At 36.4% G+C, this 25300-nt stretch overlaps 1 protein-coding gene across 2 annotated transcripts in view; it reads right to left on the bottom strand.

Annotated features, from left to right (window-relative positions):
• Slc39a8 (solute carrier family 39 member 8) overlaps positions 1 to 25300 on the bottom strand; it is a 74986-nt gene that overhangs the window by 18491 nt on the left and 31195 nt on the right. For both annotated transcript variants that reach the window (XM_046459091.2, XM_058583826.1), the window contains exons 4-6: positions 23140 to 23309; positions 20439 to 20561; positions 19811 to 19975 (exon numbers count right to left, since the gene is read on the bottom strand). In XM_046459091.2, coding sequence (XP_046315047.1) covers positions 19811 to 19975; positions 20439 to 20561; positions 23140 to 23309 — 458 coding nt within the window. The remainder of the gene's footprint in view (positions 1 to 19810; positions 19976 to 20438; positions 20562 to 23139; positions 23310 to 25300) is intronic.

The following is a 25300-nucleotide window of genomic DNA, read 5'->3' as shown; positions in this document are numbered from 1 at the left end:
GCTAAGATTCTACTATGTAACAGTGATGTCAGACCCAAAATGCATTTTGGCTTCTTTTTCAGATGGTTTCATTTGTGATCCTTCTAATTTAGAATCTTTACTTTAAATATATAGAAAAAATAGAACAATACAATGTAAAATAAATTCTGCCTCCTCAAGAACTTCTTCAAGGAATAAGGATTATATTCATGACAACCATAAAACCCTCTTGCTTTAGCAAACTTTCCCTCAAGTAATCCACTGAATAAAAGTTACTCACCAGGTCTTGGTTCAGTATTCCCAAACTGTAGAATGTAGCATGTAAAGAATAGAGCACAAAATAAATATTTTTGAAAGTGCAAACAGAATAATGCAAAGAAAAGAAAGTGGCCTATTTAACAAGTCCAATAATTATGAAATAAACATTCTTAATAATGCAACCTTTAATAAATAAAAGACCTTGAAACACTGACATTAAAGACCCACCAATAATATAATGTGTATTTAAATATTCCTTTGCTTATGCTGGTTTTCATCTGGGCTTTCTATAGAGTGGAATTAAGCAACTCTTTCTGGTACCCAGAATAATTTACTTGAACCTTTTACATTTTTTCCCTCATTATTTAAAGGGAAAATATGCTGGCTCTCATTCTCAATTTTTTATCAATCAGCATGCATGACAGAGTAATACAGCAATTCTTCATTATACTAATGGGGAAAAAATTAACTTGACATCAAGCCTAATTGAGTAAAACCTCACTAATTCTTCTAAATAGGAATAAGTCCTGCTTGATTAGTGAAAGCAATTTAGTATAGAACATGTTTAGATAAATGCACTTATATTGCCTTCCATAAATGACACTAACAAACTGGGCTCCAACAGAAAGCATACATGTGGTAAGATCCCTAAGAAAACCTGCCACAATGTATGGATAAGATTAATGCAACACACATAATAACAATTTTGTATTTCTTTAGGTAGCTTAAAAAATTTAGGTATAATCTTGCCAAACAAAAAAATATGTTTCAAAGGCAATTTTTAAAGACCTTGCCAAGAGAGTCCATAGTGCAGCCTATAAGCAAAAAGGAACAAACCATAATTTATCCGCTATTATGGAAAGGTAGTCAAAATTAATGAGGTTTCACTATGTAGGCAATCCTCATCTTGCTGTAAGTTGTGTTCCAAAAGTTCATTTACAAGTTAACTCTTGGAACTCAGAACCGAATAAAGCAATGTTCCCATTAGGAAGTTAGTAGTATGGATATGGAACAAACACAGGCTTGGGATGCAAGACCTCAGGAGAGGGTCTCATTATAATGTTTCCATTTATTATCTGTGTAAACTTGAGTGAAATGCATACTTAACTGAATCTTAATTTACTCATCTCTAGTAGGTTTAAATACCTGTATCTCAGGACTCCTATAGCATAATAACTCCTAAGCATAATAATTTTTTAAATTTCCTAATTTTTTTAAAATTAGAAAAAGACCACCAAATGTTTCAAAATAATAATTGGAAGTATCTTCTGCATCTAGGTTAGGGTTCTAGTCAATCTAATCCAGGAGCCTCTTACCTTCAAGGTTGGTTCATGACTCATCACCTCAGGAAAACATCCATGACCAACCACTTCACTTCCATCACTTTCCACCCAATGTGTGCCCCATCTTCCTCAGCACAGTGACTTGCGAATCTCCCTACTACAGTACTTAACCACCCTACACAACAACTACGTTTTTACATGTTTATAACCACCTTTAAGGAGCACCAAGTACCTGATAGATGCTCAAAAAGTTCTTGTCACATAAGTAAGAATATTTTTCTTACAAAAAGGAATTTATACTTGTCTTTTATTTAAAACAGTCATTTTTCCAGGTGTGAGAGTGCACACCTGTACTCAGGAGGCCGAGATCTCAGGAGTTTAAGACCCGCCTAGGCAACACAGCAAGACCTTATCCAAAAAGGAATAAGTAAGATTCTTCAGACTCATGCCCAGGCTCCCTCTCCTGGGCTCAGGAGGACCAGGTTGCTTGGCTGTGAAGTTACTAGTAGATCTACAGGGAGAAGGCTCGGCACCCTGAAAGCCAGGAAATGTCTATCAAATGAAAAAAAATCAGATTTGGATAACAGATAAATTTATTCTAAAGAAATATTGCAGAAGAGAAGATAGCTGAGCAGATCTAGGCAGCAACCATCGACTCCCCCACAGCCAGAAACAAATCTCTGAAAGAGCAGCTGGTCAGGGAGGCCGGTGACAGAGTACACACTCTAAAACCCAATGCTGGATGGCTTGAGGCTTGGAGAGACAAACAATTTGGTTACAAGAACATAAAATAAGGACAGAATTCCTTGACCCTGAACCCTGACCAGGGTGAGATCAAAGGGGAGGGGTAACAAAGAAAGAGGGAGGGGAAAAAGCCCATCAAGCCCACTTCCTTAACAAGAGTTGTGAAGAAAAACAGGTTAAACAGGACAGAGGCAGCAAAGACAGTGAAGGAGATGACATAGTTTGGCCCAAATTGTGGGCTGAAAACTGAGACTGGCAGCAGAGACATTTAATAGAGTTCAGAGTCAGCCCCCCTAGAAAAAAATTAAATCGATATAGCTTCTCCCTATGTTTTGAGAGTAACAAATAAAACCAGAAGGAATATCTCTGAAATGGGTTGTCCCAGTAATTCCTCTAGAAAGAACTTTTTATAGAGGGATCACTGCTAGCTGAAAGTTACTGAAACCCCTTCCCCTCGCTTTGGGCAAGGGGAGTTGGGTGGAGCTGACCCAAGAGTTAGTCACTCTCAAGGAGTGCTGAACCCAACCCAGCACTCTCCATAGCCTCTGCAGGAGCTCAGGTAAAAAACAGGCCAACTGACATGCTACCTCAGTTATAGACAGTCTCTAGTGATCTACATCAGCCAGGGGGGAGGTTTCTAAGCCAAAGACCACTCACAGAGAGCCTGCATTCACAAGCTCTACTGTTGCAGATAGCCTGCAAACTGTATGTCTCTGGGGAGCAGGTGTACGGTGTCCCACAGTAATCAGTGACAGCCCTGAGCCCTGCACCCTGCCCTCCTGTGCCTGAAAGAAACAACCAGCAAATACAGCACCCTCCAAGCTCACAGACTCATGACTCTGGGCTGGATTAACAAGCACTGATTGGGGAGAAAGCCATAATAACCAGGGAACTAGCTTCTGTGCCCAAGCATCTCTAGGAAAGTCTACAACTGCAAGTCCCAAAGTTGCTGATTAACTCAATTCTCATTCATACTCATGAACCCTAAAAAGGCAATTCCTGAAGATGATGCCAAGTCACCAGCAAAGAACTTCACATATACACAATGGCTGTATACCCCACAAAGAGGCTTATAGAGAAGCAACCCAGAAACTCCAGCCAACACTCAGTGTACCCACATAAAACTCCAAAAACCTGCAACTTTTGCATTCCAGATGAGACAGCTGTAATATTCCCTCTCCCCAGGCCACCCAGTGCCACATCAAACAGACTGCAATACCTCTACCTTAGAATATCACACCCTGCATACTCTGAAATATACATGGGGATTCCCACACTGGATCTGACAGTACTGGATACATGAAATTTTTTCTTCAGGAGGACACACAACACTGCATTCCCTAACAGGGAAAACTTGGCTTCTAAGTCACAAACAATTGGGGACCATTGCCTCTTATTCAATAGAAAGCTGGTAAATACCTGGATACACCAAAGATTTGTAAGGGCTTCCTAGAATTATATCCAAAGTGAGCTGGTATAATCACCATCTCTACACCAGGGAAACTTAGAGGCAAAGCAGAGGAGTGAAAGGCATCTTCTAAAGGTCCAAAATCCTGATGAAATCCAAATCAGGAAGACAATAAAAAATCTCCCCACCTTGGCATGGTTTAGAAGACATATTCTCAGGCCTCATAGATAAAGTATATAATCTTGAAAATAAAGTCAACAATAAACAAAAGATGTTATGAGACTACAACCAGAATATTCAAAATAATCTGAGAGAACATTGAGACCAAATGTAAGAAGTATGGGCATAAAAGAAGGCACCAAAATACACACTAAAGGAATGGAAAACCTTTTCAATAAAATAGTATCAAAAATTTTTAAAGCCTTAGGAATGAGATAGAAATACAAGAGATATTTAGAAGCCCAAATAGGCAAGATCAAAAAAAGATCCTCTCCAAAACACATTCCAATTAAAATGCCTAATATATACAATAAGGATAGAATTTTTTTAAAGTGACAAGAAAAATCAAAGGTCACATTTAGAGGTAAGCCAATTAGAATTTCTACTTGTTTCTTAGCCTGGACCCTCCCTAGGAGTAGCTACTCTCATATCTAACAAAGGACTTTAAGCCAAAGTTAATCAGAAGAGACAAAGACGGTCACTTCATACTGGTTAAGGGAATCATCAAACAAAACGATATAATGATTATAAATACTTATGCCCAAAATGTCAGTGTACCTATATATGTAAAACAAACCCTAATCAAAATAAAGAATCAAATAGACACCAATATGATAATATTTCAACATACCTCTCTCATCAATATGTCATTCAGACTTAAGTAATGTAAACACCCTTCAGAACTGAAAAATACTATTAAACAAATAGACCTAAATGCACCTATAAAATATTTTATCCTTAAACAACCAAAGTCACTTTCCTCTCAGTGGCTCATGGAATCTTCTAGTATTTTAGGACAAAAAACAGGTCTTATCAAATTAAAAAAACTGAAAATTCTTTGCATCCTATCAGATCAAAATGGAATGAAATTAGAAACCAATAAGAAGATAAAAAACAGAAAACATCTTAACCTGGAAATTAAATAATACATTTCAATGAGGAATGGATCATAGAAGAAATCATGAGAGAAATACAAAATTCTTAGAAACAAATAAGAACAGATATAAAACATATCCAAATCTCTGGGACAATATGAAGGAAGTTCTAAAAGGAAAATTTATAGCATTGAATGCCCACATTAAAAAAAAAAAAAAAAGATTCCAAATAATGTTACCACTTCAAGGCCCTAGAAAAGAAGAACAAATTAATTCCAAAATAATAGAATACAGGAAATAATTAAAATCAGAGCCTAAATTAATGAATTTGAGGATAAAAAAGAAAAACAAAAGATCAGTGCAATAAAGGATTAGTTCTTTGAAAAGACAAGCAAGATTGATAAACCCTTAGTCAAACTAACCAAAAGAAAGACCCATAAACAAGATTGATAAACCCTTAGTCAAACTAACCAAAAGAAAGAAAGACCCAAATAAACAAAATGGAGATGAAAAAGGAGAAATCACCACAGACACTTCTGAAGTCCAAAGGATCATTAGAAACTATTTTTAAAATTTATAATCCAATAAACTTGAAACTCTACAATATATTGACAAATTTCTCAACACATATGATCTACCAAAATTGAACCAAGAGAATGTAGAAAACATAAACAGACTAATATCAAGCTTTGACACTGAAGCAGCAATTAAAGCCTTCCAGAAGAGAAAAGCTCAGGACCAGAAGAATTCTCAACTTAGTTCTACCAGATCTTTTAAGAAAAACTAACATTAATCATCCTTAAATTATTCCATGAAATAGAAAGGATATAAAAACACCAAATTAATTCTGTGGAGCCAGTTTCACCCTGATACAAAACAAGACAAAGGCACTTCAAGGAACGAAAACTTCAGACCAAAATCCTAATGTACACAAATGCAAAAATCCTTAATAAAATATTGGAAAATCACATTCAAAGACACATTAAGAAGATAATATACCACAATCAAGAAGGTTTCATCCCAAGGATGCAAGGTTGATTCAATATACACAAATCAATAAATGTAATTTACCACATAAGTAGAATTAAGTACAAGAATCACATGATCATCTCAATAGAGATAGTCTTTTCCTCTGTTTACTAGATTGAGCCTTTTTGTTTCTTATCATACAATGCAGCATAATAATTCCATCAAAACTAATAGAACCTGGGTTTAAAAATATTGAAAATTTATGTATTTGTTGCCAAAGCCTTTGGAAAAACACCAGGGAAGGAGTTGTACAGGATGTGTAGACTTGTGCATACACAGATACACACACACCACAAAATTTCCTAAATATCCTCTATACCTCTCACTAGCCCACAGTTTCAGTCATCAAATACTGCATGATCTCACTTATGCCCAGAATCTAAAGAAGTTAACCTTATAACAACAGAGAATAGAATAGAATAGAATAGAATAGGATAGGATAGAATAGAATAGGATAGAATAGTGTTACCAGAGTCTGGGGTGGTACCAGAATCACTGTTCCACAGACATGTGAGACACAAAGAACAGAAGTACATGTGGTTACAGTTCCTGTTAGACAGGAGAAATAAGTTTTGGAGTTCTGTTGCTCAGCATCACAATCAGAGTTAATGATAATGTATTTGCAATTCTTTGAATGCTCCCAGCACAATTCCTGTTGAAATTTAATCCTCATCCCCATCGTGAGGTATTAGGAGAGGAAACCAAGTAGGACCTTTAAGAGATGAATGGGTCATGAGAACAGCCCTTGTGAATTGATTAATCCACTTATCAATTAATGAGTTAATGAATTCTCTCCAGAGGGCATCTGTCATAAAAGCCAGTTTGGTTCTGTCCTTTGTATGCATGTTCCTTTGCCATATGATGCCCTGTGCCACCTCAGGACTCTGCAATCCCCACAAGAAATAAAGATCTCACCTAATATGACCCCTCAACCCTGGGCCTCCCAGCCTTTAGAACCATGTGCCAAAATAAGACTCTTTCCTTTATAAATTACCTAGTGTTAGATATTCTATTATAGCAACAAAAACAAACTATGACACTATACACATATGTATAAATATATGAGAACATTACACTATACCTCATAAGTGTATAAATTAGTACTTGTTCACCTAATTAGTTTTTAAAATTCAACCCAACCACCTTTATATCCTGTGTTTGAATGTGCTGTTTAGTGTTGTTCTCTGAGAAACTGTCATAGAAATCTTGTCCTACTTGTCTATTTTGGAAGAATAGAAGAGTCATATTCTTCAGTATAACTCTTGGCTATAAACTGTACCTGAACTCAAGTAATCCGTCTATTTTTGAATCCTCAAAATGCACCCTACCTTGCCTTCACAGAAAACACGCTCATAGATTGATAAGTGCTTATAAACCTGACATATGATCACACAACTTTGCACCAGGTCATCTACTCTTTCAAGAGCTACTGGATATTCCACCACTGAGAGAGGGTTTTGTGGCTGCAACCATGTATGAGTTATGGGTTTGTTTGAGCTATCACAAGGCAGGGGGACAAGTTCCTGAGAACTCCTGGTGTAAATCCACCAGTTGCAGATTGCTCAAATCAAAGCTGATGCCCTACCTTAGCTCCCAGTCCTAGGTTCAAATGCAGCACTCACAGGAGGGTGTAGCCTCCCCAGCTCCAAACATCTTGTTTTTCCCATGTTTATCCTGTTTTCCTACACTACAAAACATTCTCAATAAACATTTCATAAAGAAGAAGTGAACATGGCAGTATGTATAAACGTGGCTGTATAACCAATGTGATCCTGCAATCTGTACACGTGGGAAAAATAAGAATTCATACCCCATTTGAATCAAATGTATGATATATGATATGTCAAGATCATTGTAATGTTTTGAGCAACCAATAAAAAAAGAAAAAAAAGTGAAAACCAGAAAAAGGAGAAATTACACTAGAAGAATAGTCAATCAAAAGAAAAACTAATTCAGAGTAAAAACCAGAAATATATCAAAATGGAATGGAATAAAAACCATTTCTTAATAACAACATTGAATGTAAATGGCCTAAACCCATCAATCAAAAGACATAGACTAGCAAATTGGATTAGAAAGCAAGACCCAACAATATGCTGTCTTCAAGAGACACGCCTCATAGGCAAAGACATTCAAAGAATTAAGGTGAAAGGATGCGTAAAAAATATATCATTCACATGGATCTCATAAGCAAACAGTGGTTTCTATCCTTATATCAGATAAAGTGGACTTCAAATGGATATTAATCAGAAGGGACAGAGTACATTTCATACTGCTTAAGAGAACTATGCATCAATAAGACATAACAATCATAAATATTAATGCCCAAAACAAAGGTGCATCTACATGTATCAAACAAACCATCTTCAGTTTAAAGAATCAAGTAGATCACAACACATAATACTGGGTAATTTTAACATGCCTCTGTCACTGCTGGATAGATCCTCCAAACAAAGTAAAGAAACAATGGAATTAAAAAATACAATTGCTGATTTAGACTTTACAGACATATATATAATATTTTATCTATAATGGCTGAATACACTTTCTTCTCAGCAGCACATGGATCCTTCTCTAATATAGACCATGTTATGTAAGCTATTACATATATGGGCATGCAATTGTAATATTACCATAATATACTTTTAGCATCTGTAGGGTTATTTTGTTAGCTCCCTTTCCATTGAAATTAATTTTTATGTTCTTGCTTTTTTCTTGATTAGATGTGTTTGATTTTTATCAACTTTTAACTGTATTATATCTTCTCTATTTCACACATTTCTGCTCCTACTCTTATTTTTTCCTTCCTACTTCCTAATTTGAAAATAATTTGATTGGTAATCTACCCTCTTTCTGATAAAAGTACTTTAAGTTATAAATGTTCATCTGTATACTGTTTTATCCCAGAAACAATAAGCATTTATTACCATTTCGTTCAAAGCACTTTTTATTTACTTTTCTTGTGCTTTATTCCTTAACCTGTGAGATATTTATAAGTATGCCATTTAATTTTGAAGTAATTGACATGTGGAAGTGGGGTACTATATATCTTAAGGTGATTGATTTCTAACAAAATAAATCATGCAGGAAACACAGTCTGCACGATTTCAAAGTTTTCAAAAAAGTAATGAAATTGCTTTTTCATATTGATTATGTTAGTTACATAAGTGTCAAGAACATGTCAAAACTGATCAAATTGCATACTTCAAATATGTGCATGTTATTATACTTCAATTTTATCTCAATAAAGATATGTGGAAATAAGTAAAATCAGCATACTACATATCAATAATTATCAATTAAGAAATATAACAGGAAAAATATATCATTTATGAGACCAGTAAAGATATAGAGTATATCAATAGAACATTTTTAAAAATACTTAAGAATGGATTATAAAACATAGAAAATCTGAAATAGCATAAAGATGTCAGCTGTCCCTCAACTGAGTTCCAAGTTCAACACAATATCAATAAAAATCCCAAAAATTATATTGATATGGAAGAAAATGACAAAGACTTTCTCATTGATCAAGCTGAATTAAACTCCTCTGACCCTCTTGTCTTATTAGATCTCAATCTTGGGCTCCCAGTTGTAGCAAGAATCCTGCTGAATTAGTTCATCAAGAATTTCCCACTCTTGATATTTGATCTCCCTCAATATCTGCTAACATTCCTCATTGCCCACAGATGATGTCTGATCACCCTGGCTTGCCCTCAGCAAGAATTCTAAGTTGGTTTGACAAAGCACTTCTCCCCTTGATGTCTCCTATTAGCAATTTTCCAATACTGACCCCACACACATAAACACACGCACTCTGCTAATAAACAATAAATGCACGGCTGTCTTTGCTGTATTTGGAATTGAATCTAATCTCTCTCCCCTTTCACCATAGAGTAGAACTCTATTACAACAGTCTTGAATAAAGTCTTCCTTCATAGTTTTAACAAATGTTAGAATAAGTCTGTTTTAACACAAATTACTAAGAAAAAAGACAGATCAACCAAAGATAAATAATACAGGAAAACATAAAAGTAAAACATAAAACAGGAAACATAAAAGTAAACATGGCCAATTAGCACATAAAAAGATGCTCAACTTTACCAAAAATCAGAAATATTCAAAGATAAATTGCAAAAGGATACTATTTCATACTCATTAAATTGTCAAGAAAATTTTTTTTAACTCTGAAATTTCCAAATATTGTTAAAGATGTGGAGGAAATGTGACTTCCTCTTTTTTGCTGATCAGAAGGTCAACAAATATAATAGTTTGAAGAATAATTTGTTATTACTCAGTAAAATTAAATATGTCCATAGTCTGTGACCCATTTCTTACACATCTCACTATATCCCAACCTTTCTCACAGACGATTAAGCCCTAATGCCTTATGTCATTCACTACATAAAACAAATTAATGACTCATCTGTGCACACAAAGTGGTACTATATACTTAAAAGGACAGAAAACTCTGTCATAAATGCCTAACTTCCTACAATACATGGGATATTTTCATACTCAGAATTGTTCTGCCTCAAATACTATTATGACCCTAGCCTCAGTCCTAGACAAACTTTCACCCACAGACACAATAAGACATGTGTAAGTATCAAAGTGTTTTTTAGTATCAAAATGTAAAATAACACAATATGTTGTTTATGGTTGTAGAGCTATATATAAAATATAAAAGCATGAATAGATATGGGAAGATTGAATTCATTAAAATAATATTAGTGAAATATATGCATAATTGAATGCTATAAAGCAATGAAAATAAAACAACCATCCCAGGCAGTAGTAAAAATTAATTTTATATACATAATATTGATTAAAGAATGACCAATAAAAATAAATAAATAAATATAATATTGAGCAATAGAAGGCAGATAAAAAGATTATATTCTCTATGAAAAACTATTCCATAATATTAGGTGTGAAAACAAAAGGACATAATGACCACAGAGGGGCTCAAGTGAGTCCTCTGAATTGCAGGTGATAATCTATTTCATGGTCCAGCTGATGGTTATACAGGCATACTCACTTTGTAACATTTAGAGAGCCCTGCAATGATGGTGTGCACATCTTCCTGTGAGTATACTTTGCCTCAATAAAAACATTTATCTGGAGAAAATTGTCTTTCCTCTTCTTCCTACCTCTCTAGGACTTTCTACCTGCTTCTCTCATTTCTGCTAATGACACCATAATTTTTTTTCTGTAACCCAGGCTCATATACTCATTTTTGGTCTTTCAACCCCAGCAGACCAACTCTTGCCAAGAGCAATCACTACTAACTGGACATTATCCAGAGTTGGTCCAGTTTGTCCAGAATAGATCCTGTTCTCTCTCTCTTTTTCTGCATTTCATACATCGAGTTGGAAATCAAGAAGTATTTGGAGTCTTATCCTGATAATATGTACCAAAAGTTTCTGTCCATTTGAGTTATATTCTCCAAATGCAATTTTAAAGATTCTTAGGTTAATATATGTGTGTGTGTGTGTGTGTGTATATATATATATATATATATATATATATATATATACACACACACACACAGAGAGAGAGAGAGAAAAGAAATTGGTCAAAGTTTCTCTGGCAATTTCTAGGGAAATAGGGAAGGCCTATCTAGGACTATCTTGTCTTTGAATAACTGTTCTTTTTTTTTTTCCTTTTTATTTCAAGATATTCATTTATTCAACAAAAATCATGTGTGTGTGTGTGTGTGTGTGTGTGTGTGTGTGAGAGAGAGAGAGAGAGAGAGAGAGAGAGAGAGAGAGAAAAGAAAAACTTAAGTTTCCAAGTTACATCCAGAACTCAAATTTTCACAACATTTTAGTTATGTTAGTATAGATCTGAATGCACATATCAATGAATTAAATAAGCTCCATAAAAATATTAACCATTTAAATGTTTATTGCATGATTAACTTAAACAGGAGCCAGATGCGTGATTTCTGCCCACATCCTGCATGAGCAGAGAAGGGGTAACTATCAGAGGTGTGGGCCGGCTGCAAAATAAAAGCTATGAAAGTAATATTAAGAAATAAACAGGAAATTAATTGAAATGGGGGCGCTTGGGAGGATAGACCTTATGTGTCTGATCCTAACAAAGAGGAAAGCCCAGGAATTCTTTATCTATAGAGGTACACACCAAGGGGAATCAGTAAGGAGTTTCCTCAGAAAAACAGGCTGTTCAGTGCTTGGCAGGTTACACCCATCTCCTGGCAGCTGTGTTTGATCCTAGGGCTGTGAGCTACGGCAGGGGGCCAGTGTGATCTGGGCTTTCTCAACCAGGGAATTTCACTTAGGAGTTCCCAGAAAAACAACTTCCCTGCCTTAATGGCCCAAACAAAATCCATAGTTCATACATGGCTTCCAACATTTAACTAAAATGTTGCCTTTTCCCAAGGTAACAAAAGCAATCCCTGACTGAGGCCTGTAAGCAACTCTCCATCCTTCATACAGACAAAACAGTACAGATTTGGAATCTTCTAAAGCACCTTCATACACATAATCTCATTTGATTATCCTAGCTGGCCTGTGAGTTGGTGGAACTAATGTCTTCTCTATGAACTTCACATGCATTGACATCTTTATGAGGACAAGAATGGGGAGGTCCAAGCTGACCAAATAATTATCTGATGCAAGGAGTCACAGCAGACAGACTTCATTCCTCCTGACCCTGTTCTATCTGACCTTTCAACTACCATTTTTATATTTTGCACCATTAAATTTTTCATCTCTACAATTAAACTGTTATAACATTTCTATACCCAGATTTTAAAAATTAACAGTACCAACTATAATCCTTAATTCAATTTTAAGAGATGTGATGTGCCCCAATTATTTCAACTATGTGACAAACATCTTTCATACATAATCAAGGCATTATTACTTCATGTTCTTTCAAATAAACTAAATGTGTCAGATTGTGACAGATATAACTGGACTTATTGGGTGCAGAGTTAGACAACTCTGTCAGAGAATCTGGTGCAAAGCCTGATAATATCATCATTCAAGTAGTAAATTAAATTAGACTTTAAAGTTCTGTTCCATTAAGTGAGAGTTAATGTTCCAAATTCCTTTAATATATCTGACAGATCAATGGCAGGCTGGCAAGCATCTATATTCAGAAGGTTATCTTTACTAAATTAGCTACAAGTTTCAAAAATCACTTTACTTTCTAGGAAAAGTATTCAAATTGTAAGAAAGACAAATAACAGATAGAGAAGACACAGAATTCTGTATATTTTTATCTTCTTGTTGTATTATTATATCTGAGAGGGAAAATATACAAACGAATTCAAACATCTGTGAGGTTTAGTACCAGAAGCCATCTTCAGAGGATAATCTGTATATACTTAACATTTAAAGTTGAAGTTATTCCCAGAGGAGTGAAAGGTGAAGAGACAGGTCTTGATGAGATGACTATGATAAAAACCAATAAAAGAAAAAAAAGTAAATGGAAGAAGCAGGAAGACATAAATTTATCACATGTGTGCAATATGTCCACACTATGTTGCATGGTCAGCCCATAATAAACCATTTGATTTTCACAAAAATTGAGTAGTTAAGAATTTTTGCTCCTCACTTAACCAATAAGCAAACGACGGCTCCGAGTTGTTAACTGTCCCCAAATCACACAATATAACTTATTGCTAAGATGTGAACACTGGACTGTGGAACTCCAAGGCCTCTTAGCTTCTTCTCCATACCCAGCAGCTGCTCAAGAGCAAGGAGATTCAGAGGGAACACCAGGACAGTGATAGCCACAAGACAGTACTGGGCCACTGAGACCACCTGGTGAGACTTCCCTGATGCAACAGGAAAGGAATGGGTTCCTGAAAAATTTGCCTTTCTATTCCAAGCATTTAGTCAGTAAGAAGTGCTCAAATAGTAACGACAGGAATAGCTCAGAAAAAGAGGGAATGAAAGTTACAAATACAGAAGGCTGCCCAGATGAATCACTTGTATTCCAAAGAGAAAGTTCAGAGAATAGGCAATGAGTTTAAAAATTATACATGATTAAGCATTTGGGGAGATGAAGAGGAGGAGGAGGGAGCACATAAAAACTAGTCAACAACAGACATAGATCAGGGGGGGCAATGGTCAGCCACACACTGAGAATACAGAATGTCTTGGTTTAAATCCTTTCTTTCTACCTTTTTGCCCTTGGGTAAGTTACTTAACTTCTCTGGATGTCAGTTTCCACATTTATACAATGGAAATAATCCAAGTTCCCAGAGATTACAAATAGGGATCTCGGGTCCTCACTGAAGTAGGAACTTTGTGGAGCATTAAAAAAAATTAGACCAGTTTTTATTGAAGATGTGGGAAGGTGTTAATAGAGATGAATAAAAGAATAGCTACCATCAGTGAAGTGTGTGCTCAATTTGGAGGGATCCAGGCACCATTTTCACGACATTAGCACCACTTAGAGGAGAGGTGGATTAAATGGCCCCCAGAGGGCAAAGGAGCACGGAGGTGGACCTGGTGAGAGCAGATTCCACCCACAAAGGGACCTGCCCAGAGTCCCTCCTGACTATCCAGCTGTACCATCCTCCTCTGCAAGCACCCATCGAACAAGCTGTAAAAATCACTTCTTAAGTAAATTTGTATTTTTGTTGTTGGTGGTTAATTATGGGAGAAGATGAAAAGAGAAGGATGAACTCTTTTCCTCACAGATGAAAAAAATCAACAAGAATCAAAGCGATGCTGGCCCCAGAACTGCAGAAAAGTTTAGTGATTGGAAGCACCAAGTGCCGCTGAAGGTAGAGGCAAAAGAATGAAACTAAAAATAAGAGAATTGGTTGCAAGTTAATTTCAGAAGCAGTTAGAACCTCAGATCTTTCTTTTCCAGCCAAGGGCTGCAAGGCAGGCATTACGAATGATTGAATGGAGATTTACCCTTTGGGGAAACTGAACCAGAGTATTCGAGAACTCAAAGCAAGCTGAAGGCTGAAGTCAAGTTCAGTGCTGGAGACAGGGGCACATAGTCAAATATTGTTAGTGTCCCAACCCCCTTTTCCTTCCCACTTCCCAACACAAGCAGCCAGGAAAGAATACTCCAGCTTTCTTACCACCAGGTAAAAATGAAGGAAAACCAAACTACTCAAAAGAATAGTAATCAAGACCCACATGTATGTGCACAGAGGTTCCAATCAGTTTCAAATCAACCTCATACTTAAATATACATGTATATATACATATGTGTATATGCATATACATTAAAATGTGTGTATATGTGTGTGTTTATATACGTATGAATTTTTTGCTTTTCTATGTAAAATATATCATATTTCTGTTATCAAGGGCAGAAAGTTTATTGATTCTGTCCCACTGATAGATTAACAGTACTTAGATCAGTGCCAAGTATATATCACATATTTGATAAATACTTGCTGAAGGAATTACTATGTGTTTAAACTGTAACACTCTCACAGAGACCCAAACACCTCAAAAATGTTCTTTTTATATTTGAAAAGTATTGCTTAATATGAGTTATTGACAAAGTAAGTCTCCCTAGCATCACCACACTTAACAACTAAATTCCACTTCACTGCACCTCAATTTTAAACATAAAATTCCCAATAGTCAACTTCTAAGAAATGGCTGAATTAATTTTTCTTTTATTAGAAAAACAGGTATATCATATCACATTCTTATCATCATCTATTCTTAAATGAAAGCACAAAAGATTTCATAAGGAGACTGATTACAGACTTCTGGAGGAATAAGCTGCACTGTCCCTCCCATAGCCCTGAAGAGCTAACACTTCCCTTCAAAGACCATACCATTCCTGGGGAATCTTCATCTGGTAAATACAGTCCATCAAAAGCTGTGGAGCAAAGGGGGGAAACCCCACCTAACTGTTTATGTACCACTTAAATGAATATTCCACATGGCTATGTAGGAATGTCAGAACAAAGAACAAAGCGACATAACAGGGTGTGATGTGACACATTATCTTGTGACAATAATTGAATAACTGGAGAAATAAAATCCTGTACTCCCCCTCTTCCTCCTCTTCCCCTCACCTTTCCCCACAAACACGCATGCCCCCTGGGTACCCTAGCTCTGCACAGACACATGCACACACCACACAGACTGCGACACCTCTCATTTACTGAGTCTGGAGCAGGGGTACTAAGGAATCTCATATCATCTGTCTAAATACTTAAGTTATAATCAAGCTGCAAAATTGTTAAATGCATCCATGCAAACAAATTTTTTAAATTGTGTAAAGCTATCATTTTTATATGACTAATCAAAGACAAAATACCAAAGACCACTAAATGTAACATTCTTGCATAAAGACTCTTCTGTGATGGGTCAAATTGTTTGGCTGAATAATAAAATAATGACATCCCTATTTCATATATTTTATTTATTCTATAACATTTCTTTTGTTCTTCCTACATTTCAGAAAAATCAAAAATTGTACTGTTAAAATCTAGATTTACTACATAATTCATGCTCTATTTGTAGCGATGCCAAATTAGACTACTTTTCTTACAATATTTAAGTTGTTTCTTACTTTATTAAATTTGAAAAAAAAACTTCAGCTTTAGTTGAAACAGTAGCAACTAAAATTGTCAACAAAATTCTTAAAGCTTCGCTTAGACTCCCGTCACATAGGTTAAATTATTTTATCATATAAAAATATAAGAAACTATTTTAATTTTATTATTAAAATCACCATCATTTATATTATAAAACCTACTGTCTCTTGAAGCAATATCTAGAACTTTAATATACATTGTTCCTTGGATTCCATTCCTTTTCCTGTTTTATACAATCAAAAGAAAATAAAAGAGTAGTATGTTGCTTAATTTGTAAAATCTTGCTTCCTTTAAGACTCTTTCTCCAATGAAATGTCCAGAAAACAGTTATCTTAAGAACTGGTGTAGTCCAGGCACAGTGGCACACACCTATAATTCCAGCAACTAGGGAGGCTGAGGCAAGAGGATCACAAGTCAAGTCCACCCTCAGCAACTTAGCGAGGCCCTAAGCAAGTTGGTGAGACCCTGTCCCAAAATTTAAAAAATTAAAAGGGCTGGGGGTGTGACCCAGTGGTTAAATGCCCTCTGGGTTCATTCCCCAATATTAACAACAACAACAAAAAAAACTGGTCTCAGTATCAACTTTTGCATTTCATCTCAAGGCCCGGTACACGGCTGCTATCCAAGCATGCACTGTCTCTGCTTCAATTGACCTCTTATTCCTGGGAGTATATTTCCAGAAGTCTAGTTCATTTTATTCTTTCAGTAGATTGGTAGTTTACATAGATTTACGATCCCACAGTTTTTTTTCATTCAATATATTGAAGGAATTGGGCCCCTGGCTTGCAGTGTTGATATTGGGAAATTCCATATCATTCACCTGCCAGTTCTCTTCTAAGTGCCCTGTTTAATTTCTCCCAAAGTTTTTTGAACATTCTCTTCTCAGATACTTGTGTGACTAGTTCTTCCTCTTTATCCAATTCTCTGCTGACCTCTTTAGGGATCTTTCCTGACCAGTCAATAAAAAGAAGCCCCCTCATGCCCCTCTCACATCACCATATTTGATTTCTGTCAAAATACTTATTACTGTCTGATATTTTCTTGATTTACTCTTTGATACATGGTCTGTTTCCACCAAATAAACTGTGAGGTCTATGGGAATTCATTTGCTTCTGAGTCACCAGTGTTTGGGATAAGAGCAGATACTTTAAAATGCTTATTGAATAAATGAATGAAAATCCGGTTCACAACACTACTGCCAGAAGTAGAGCAAAAATAGCCTTTTGATTGTATTCGTATGGTACCTAAAACAGGATCATGTCTAGGACCCCACCTTTGTAAGAGTGCTTAGATTTAGTATAAACATGTCATCCAGCATAGCTAGTCCTAAACCAGGAGACTGACAACTTTAACTACATTTGAACTTTTGAGCCGTTCAATTTATTTGTTAAAAAATATACATATTAACCTCTTAAGAAGCTAAAGCCTTTGGGAGATCCTCCTGTGCAAATAAAAATATTCCTTTCAGCTCACTCTGACACTTGAGGCACATTTGGCAGGTAACTCAGCCTGGTAAGTTCCTGAGCAGGAATGGTTCTGACATCAGATTTTCCAGAGAGGTCACACTGAGGTTCTGCTATGGTTAAGGAGGTCCTCAGCCATCCAAATATTTTAAATCCACAGCCCTTTCTCTTCCATGCTTTGTGAAACAGGACTTGGGTATTCCAATGGAGAACTTGTTCAAGTTTGGACCAAGTTCAAGCTCTTTCTCCACAGAACTGTAGCCCTCCCTCAGAGTAAGAATTCAAGTTGGGCTCCAAATTTCATGGCAGAGTATCACCTCTGCCATCTAGTATCTGAAAGATTATTAATCATTGTTTAAACCAGCAAAATAACTGAATGACACTTCCTGAACCACCTTCAGAGTTCAACCATGATTTCACTATGATCCAGTATTTGCCAAAAGTCTGTATAATACATATAGAATTAAGATATATAGTGCAAGGAAGGGGTTGTGATTTTCCATTTTGGGTTTTGTTTTTGTTTATTTTGTTATTGCTGCTGTTGTTTGGTTTTGGTACTAGGGATTGAACTCAGGATCATGTAACCACTGTGCCACATCCACAGCCCTTTTTTAAATTTTTTATTTTGAAATAGGGTCTCACTAAGTTGCTTAAGATCTTATGAAGTTGCTGAGGCTGGCTTTGAACTTGGTATCCTCCTGCCTCAGCCTTCCCAGCCACTAGGATTACAGGCATGCATCCCTATGCTAGGCACAAGGAAAAGTTTTTATTATCATTCTCTAAGTTCTCTCTGCTATGCCCTGCATTAAACTGTATCTTCAGAAAGCAATATCCTTGAACCAAATTATCTTTTTCCCCCCTCCAAAAATAAATATTTATTAAGTTAAAAGTTAACGTGGTCATCTTGTTTCTAGTAGAGTTACATGAGGAAGGAAATCCATAGGTTTCAGCAGATAGCCTCAGTACTCACTCACTTCGACACTTAGAAGCTGAGTGTTCTTAGATTTGTAATGTCATCTCTCTAAGCCAGTCTTCTAATGATAATGGACTTGTACCCTAGACTATGAGGGACAAATGAGGCAATTCACCTAATGTTCCAGACAGTCCTTGAGCTTTTAATAACTGTTGTTGCAATTATAAGAAATTATTTGAAATCCCAGAGACTCGGGAGGCTGAGGTAAGAGGATTGCAAGTTCAAGATCAGCAGCAAATCAGTGAGTCCTTAATAAAAAAAAAAAAATTAAAAACAAGGACTGGGAGTGTAGCTCAATGGCTAAGTAACTAAATCCTGTACCAAAAAAAAAAAAGGAAAGAAATTATTTCAACATTTTCATATTATTTGCAAAATTTTGGTTTAAAGCATCATTCATTACATTGCATAAAATATTTTTCTCTTTGGTTTGTAGTAACACAAAAGTGTCTCTTCAAACACACAGGTAGGGAGAAGTACACAACCAACCATGTTTTCTTTCTAGAAGGAGACTCAGGTCATTTGTCACAATAACCTCTTTCAGGTATCTATTTTCTTCTATTTCCGCCTCTTAGTCGGCTATTCTTTTCATTTTTAAGGTACACGTTTATATTGTGTTTATCTTTATAGCTGGTAATCTGCCATTTACTAGCTGAGTAAACCTGGAGAGGTTATTTAACACCTTAAGTTTCACTGTCTTCACCTGTCAAATGAGAATTTGGAGCATACTTTGTAAAAACTTCATTGAGAGACTCGTGTATAGTTAAATAATCTTAGAGACCAGTGAAGCCCCAGACCACCAAGTAATTCATAATTTCTTTTTTAAATCACTTTGTTTGGAGCAAATATGTAGAAGGAAAGTGGGGAAAAGAACAGACTCACATTCTACTTACCTCATATTTATAGGAAGAAGTCAGATACACCAAAATGTACAAAATGCTGGCTCTATGGTATTCACAGCAGTCTTTGCATAGTAAAAAGCACAGAGTACAGTAAAGGAAAAAATGAAATCAACACAACATACCTGGAGAGAGATTACACTGACATTATCAAAATGAATATGTCCATTCGGCTCTGTGACAGCAGGATTTGCATAGCACGTCACACCATTGATTGCAGGTAACGTTTTAGGTTGATGCACTTTTTCTTGAGGACCAAAGTCGTCGTTTCCAAAGTGAGTATGATCATTCTACATAAAAAAAGGAGTATGAATAGGTTATAAGACGAAAAAAAAGACAGCTCACACAGACAAGCAAATAGTTTACTGATTTTCATTTAAAGACAACATTTTTTATTTCTGGTCTTATGTAATGCACACTTTTCAGATTTATAACATCTCTCTCTGTTTAAATGTATTCTCATTTATTAGATTCTGTCACTTCTGTTTTTCATGTTAGGGTACATATACTTCTCTGTTTTGATGAATATGAATGGAATATAAATTATACACATCTGTTACTTGACATTAAATTGTTGGTACTTGTTCCAAATTCTACAATATGAATCAAGTATTTTCTTATACTTGTCAACACACTGACCTTTTCATTCTCCTCACATACAGGATTCCAATAACATAATTCTAAGAACAAAATTCCTGCCCACATTAAGGAGTTTTAGAGGGTAACATATCATATGCTTTAAAGTCCATCTACCTGACCGTATGTCTTTAATAACATCTTCAGTGTTCTTTCAAAAAAGAAAAATATGTAAAATCCACCAAACACAGCAACTGCTTTCTCAACATAGTTGTCAACTTTAGGATTAAATCCAAATGCCTGAGGAAAGAAAAAGGGCAAGTCAGGTAAAACTAAGTAATTTAACTTGGTTTCTGGAAAATAATACCATAATTTGTCAGTATACAATTTTCATCAAAGTTCTAAGTCCACCTTCACATCCAAGTAATATCAGGAACTCACCTGCCAAAATCACAAAACAAATATTCTGAAATTTGAGGAGCCAAATCCTATGGGATGGCAAAGAAATCTTACAACCAGAAGTCATCCCATTAAATAAAGCCACTAGATGATCTCATAGTTTCTTCCCTAGAACACCTAGGGCAATATGGTTTTGAAAAAGTCAATTTTTAGCAGTGAAGAAGCAGCACTGATTCTCATCTTTATGAGATAATAGTAGATCTAGGTAATGAAGACAAAGGAGATATTGACTACCCACTTTCTCTAAAAGTAGTACATTTTCCCATGATATCCAGAGTAAAGAGATCTCTCCCCCACTTCCCCACCACACACACACAGAGAAAGATGAGAATGAAATAATCCATTGTTGAGGACAAAAAGACAAGAGTTGGAGTTTGAAGTCACAAAGAGTCAAGCTGTCCCTAACACATGGAAACATTAACTTAAGTAAAATAGGGCAGAGAGTTAATATGTGAAAAGTAAAAAAAAAAAAAAAAAAAAAAAATCTAAATTTGTGGTATTATTTTTTGGGGAGAGTGAAGTGGGGCTACTGGGGATTGAACTCAGAGACACTTAACCACTGAGCTACATTCCCAGCCTTATTTTGTATTTTATTTAGAGACAGGATCTCACTGAGTTGCTCAGTGCCTTACTCTTGCTGAGACAGGCTTTAAACCCATGATCCTCCTGCCTCAGTCTCCTGAGCGACTGGGATTACAGGACTACTACACCACTGCACCCAGCTTGAGGTATTATTACAAATACAGATTTTTTTTGGCGGGGGGTGGAGGTATCAGAAACTGAACCCATGGCCACTTAAGCACTGAGCCATATCCCCAGAAGTTTTTTTTATAAATGTTTTCAGACAGGATCTTGTAAATCCTTAGGGCTTCTTTAAATTGCTAAGGTTGTCTTTGAACTTGTGATCTTCCTGCCTCGGCCTCCCAAGCCCCTAGGATTACAGGCATGTGCCACTGTACCCAACCAGATTCTTTATACTAGAACATTTTCAATAAAATATAAAACCTTAAAATCATAGATGTAAAATCTCTAGTCTCTAGTCTAAAATCTCTAGTAATACTAGTTTGTTTAATCTCTGTGTGTGTGTGTGTGTGTGTGTGCCTGTGAGTGTGTATCTATGTATTTGGTGCTGTGAACTGAACCCAGAGCCTTACACATGCTAGGCAAGTTCTCCACCACTGAGCTACTTCCCTGACCCATTTGTTTAATTTCACTGGACTTAAAAGCAAGAGAGATGATAAATACATATAGTATTGTGTTATATTAAATGTATAAAATTTATTTTTAGTCATAAAACCTGCACTGTCAACTTAGCTATAATACTAGTCAATTGTATATCAAGTCATTTAATTCTCTTGGATTTTAATTTTCCTCTCTATAATTGAAGGTTTGAAGTAAATCCTCTCCTACGTTCTTCCTGTATCAAACAATAATAATAAAATCTATAACTCTAAGAAGTTGTACTCCCATTTCCGTAGAGGGCTGTGAAAACTCAATAAGGTTTTAGTAATTTTCTAAAACTTCCTGAAATATTATTTTGTCTCTGTTTACAGGTTGTATCTCTCTCTCTCTCTCTCTCTCTCTCTCTCTCTCTCTCTCTCTCTCTCCCCCTCCCTCCCTCCCTCCCTCCTTCCCTCCCTCCCCATTATGTGTAGAGAGATACAGTCTGTGTATGCACAGATTTCTCTAGTTCTCCTTTGTGACTTCCTCCTACAAATGTCTCTTTCTTTTTCTCTCCTCTTCAACATTTCCTTTCTTTTCTTCTCACTAATTTCCTTCTTCTATTACTTTTTCCTATATGGCCATTATATATATATATATATTTTTACATGAAATAAAACATACATACCACTTGTTGAATAATTGAATAGTGCATGGTAATCAATATCAGGTCAATAGCACATTTTATCAAAGAAAAAAATAAGTTGCTATTTATTTATTGGCCCACAATTGATTTTTTTTCCTTCAATCAAAAAAGAAGGAAAAGGGTTGTTAATGATGTTCTCACTGATCCTCTGGTAGTAAATATAGAAGGGCCTTTTGTGGTATATCTTCAGTAAACCTGACATTGCATGCTCTTAAGGAAATAAATAAATAAATAATGAAACAGTGCCCAGAAAAATTAAATTCACCCAAATGTGAAGCACAATAAAGTGTTAACGGCCCTCAGAGGTGTCCCAGAGATGTCTGAGCACGTCCTGGTGGCTGGCCTCCTAGAATATTAATTTTGTCTCTGACACTGACAGCCACTGCAGCTTCAGACAAGCTTTTACATTTGCTATGATTCAGCTTTCTCTTTTCCAAAACACTATAAACCAGACCGTAAAATTCTGAGAATTATGGAGGTTAAAACTGTATAAAATGCTAATGCATTTAAGAGAAACAATTATTCATAGAAACCAACAGTCAACATCCTTACCTCTGGAATAAGTTGGAAAATTGCATTTGAAAAAAGGGTCCCAATAGCCAGTCCCACAAAATAGGTCAAAATTTTTGGGAAATAAGACTTCTTTATCAGTGGAGTCAAAATTAATCCAAGGAGAGATGCCAGGTTAATAATTGTCACTGACAGGAATCCATATCCCCAAACTGTGGGTCAGAGGGAAAAGGAAGTCACAATTAATCAGAGCCAAGGAGCCAAATGAAACCTTACTGTACATCACTTGGAAAAAACTTCTTCTTTGAAAGCTTGAAATGGAAATCTTCGTTAAAACAAAATTTTTACAATGAAAATTATACAGAAAACTGAGAGCATATAACAGCATAATAAACATTAAGAGAAATAGTGTCTGACCTTCAATCTGTCTTAAATCATCATTATGGGATCAAAGAGTTTTATAACTTTCAAGAACTTGGAAAATATCTGGAACAGTGACCAAGAGTCTGAGGTCCACGGGCTCTACACCACTGAGTTTCATCTGTGACTCAAGGCCTACTACTATTCATGGAGCCTAGAATCTGGACCAAACCATAGTTTCTCCTAAAAAGAAGCTTTCAATTTTCAGCTTTTGTATGAAGATAAAGGAAGTGTGAGTTTCAAGGAAAAGGTATGGGATGATGTGCAAAGGGCAGGGGTAGAGGTGAGGTAGGGTGGGTTAGCCTCCAGGTGAACATCACTGCGGAAGCTGAGCTTGTCATAAGCATTTGTCTGCAGACTCCTGAATGCACCTCCTGGGAGAAGACAGAAGCACCTAAGCCCCCCACTCCCTGAGGCCTCCCAAGACCTAGTGCATGAGACACAGGAAGTGAGCACTTCCTGTGGGGCTGGAGGGAAGGTGGCTGCATTGCACAGTTCACCTTGCCAGGCCCAGATCAAGGCAGAGATTCTTGTGACAGATGGAAGTGGCGCATCTTTCATCTTTGGACACCCAGGGCCTGTTGGTCAACAGGTACTCAGTAAGTGTTGCCTAGAGTGAAATGAACAAATGCTGTCCAAAGTTCTAGAGCTAAGGGTAGATGTGACCTATGACCACTGGGCCTCAATTTTCCCTCTTGATCTAGAGAAATCAGTTTAAGGAAAAAATGGAAATGCAAGTGAAACATATGCAGTGCAGACTGAGACACAACATGCCACTGGAACCCTGAAATGAGTGGCTTTGCTGATGGCCCCACACACTGTACACAGAGAACAGTATGAAAGAGGAGAAAGCTGCCTCTACTGCCATTTCTTTAAAATACATAGAAAATACTTTTAAATATTGGACCAATTTTCTCATGGCACTCTCAGAGGAATTCACTGGTGACAGCTAAGGCTCAGTGGGCATTTGCCATGTGCCAGTACTGTGCTAAGCCATCAACAGGTATGAATTCATTTGCTCCTCACAGAGCCCTGTGAGATGAGCACCACTATTACTACCTCCTTCAGACAGTTGAGGAACCAAAGCATAGAGGGTTCAAGTAAGCTGCCCCAGTCACACAGACAGGAAGCTGGCTTTCCAACCCAGATCATCTGGCTCCTGAGCCCCCATCTTTAGCCCCATGCTTCATTATTCCTGTAGAGGTCATCCAACTTTTAAAAAGGCCAAAGGATTCAACAAAACTGTAAAAATGTATCCTGAATGATGCCTCATGAATACAAGATTACTCACCATTATTCTAGTCCAGTATCCATGAATAAAAACACTTAGCAAATATTCATGGAGCCTAGAATCTGAACCAAACCATGGTTTCTCCTAAAAAGAAGCTTTCAATTTTCCATGTGGGGAGCTGGAAAAATTGTGTGCCCATGCACACACACAGGGCCATGTACTAAATGAAAAGGACAGAGAATAAATGGCCAAATCTCACTATAAGAACCATCACGCACTGACACAATGACTCTGTCTTCTCCAGACTCTCTACTGTCAGCTCCAGACCCTGGCCATGCCCTACAAAGTCTTCAACAACCCACCTCATTCCCATTTACTAACTTATCACCAAAAACAATACCGGTGCACTCCCCTCAGACTCCACTAGTAATTTCCCTTAACACAAATGGCCCTCAATCCTATCACCAGCCTTCACGCATTTATTCATCAACACACACTTCTAATCTTATTGGGTAGACAAGATGTCTACATGTTGAAAAATAAAAAGACAAT

Source organism: Marmota monax, unplaced genomic scaffold, assembly GCF_021218885.2.
Source record: "Marmota monax isolate L192 unplaced genomic scaffold, Marmota_monax_Labrador192_F-V1.1 WCK01_AAM20220418_F8-fsc00002, whole genome shotgun sequence".
NCBI classification, from domain to species: Eukaryota; Metazoa; Chordata; class Mammalia; order Rodentia; family Sciuridae; genus Marmota; species Marmota monax.
The sequence above is the reverse complement of the archived record's forward strand: the minus strand, read 5'-3'. Positions and strand labels throughout refer to the sequence as shown.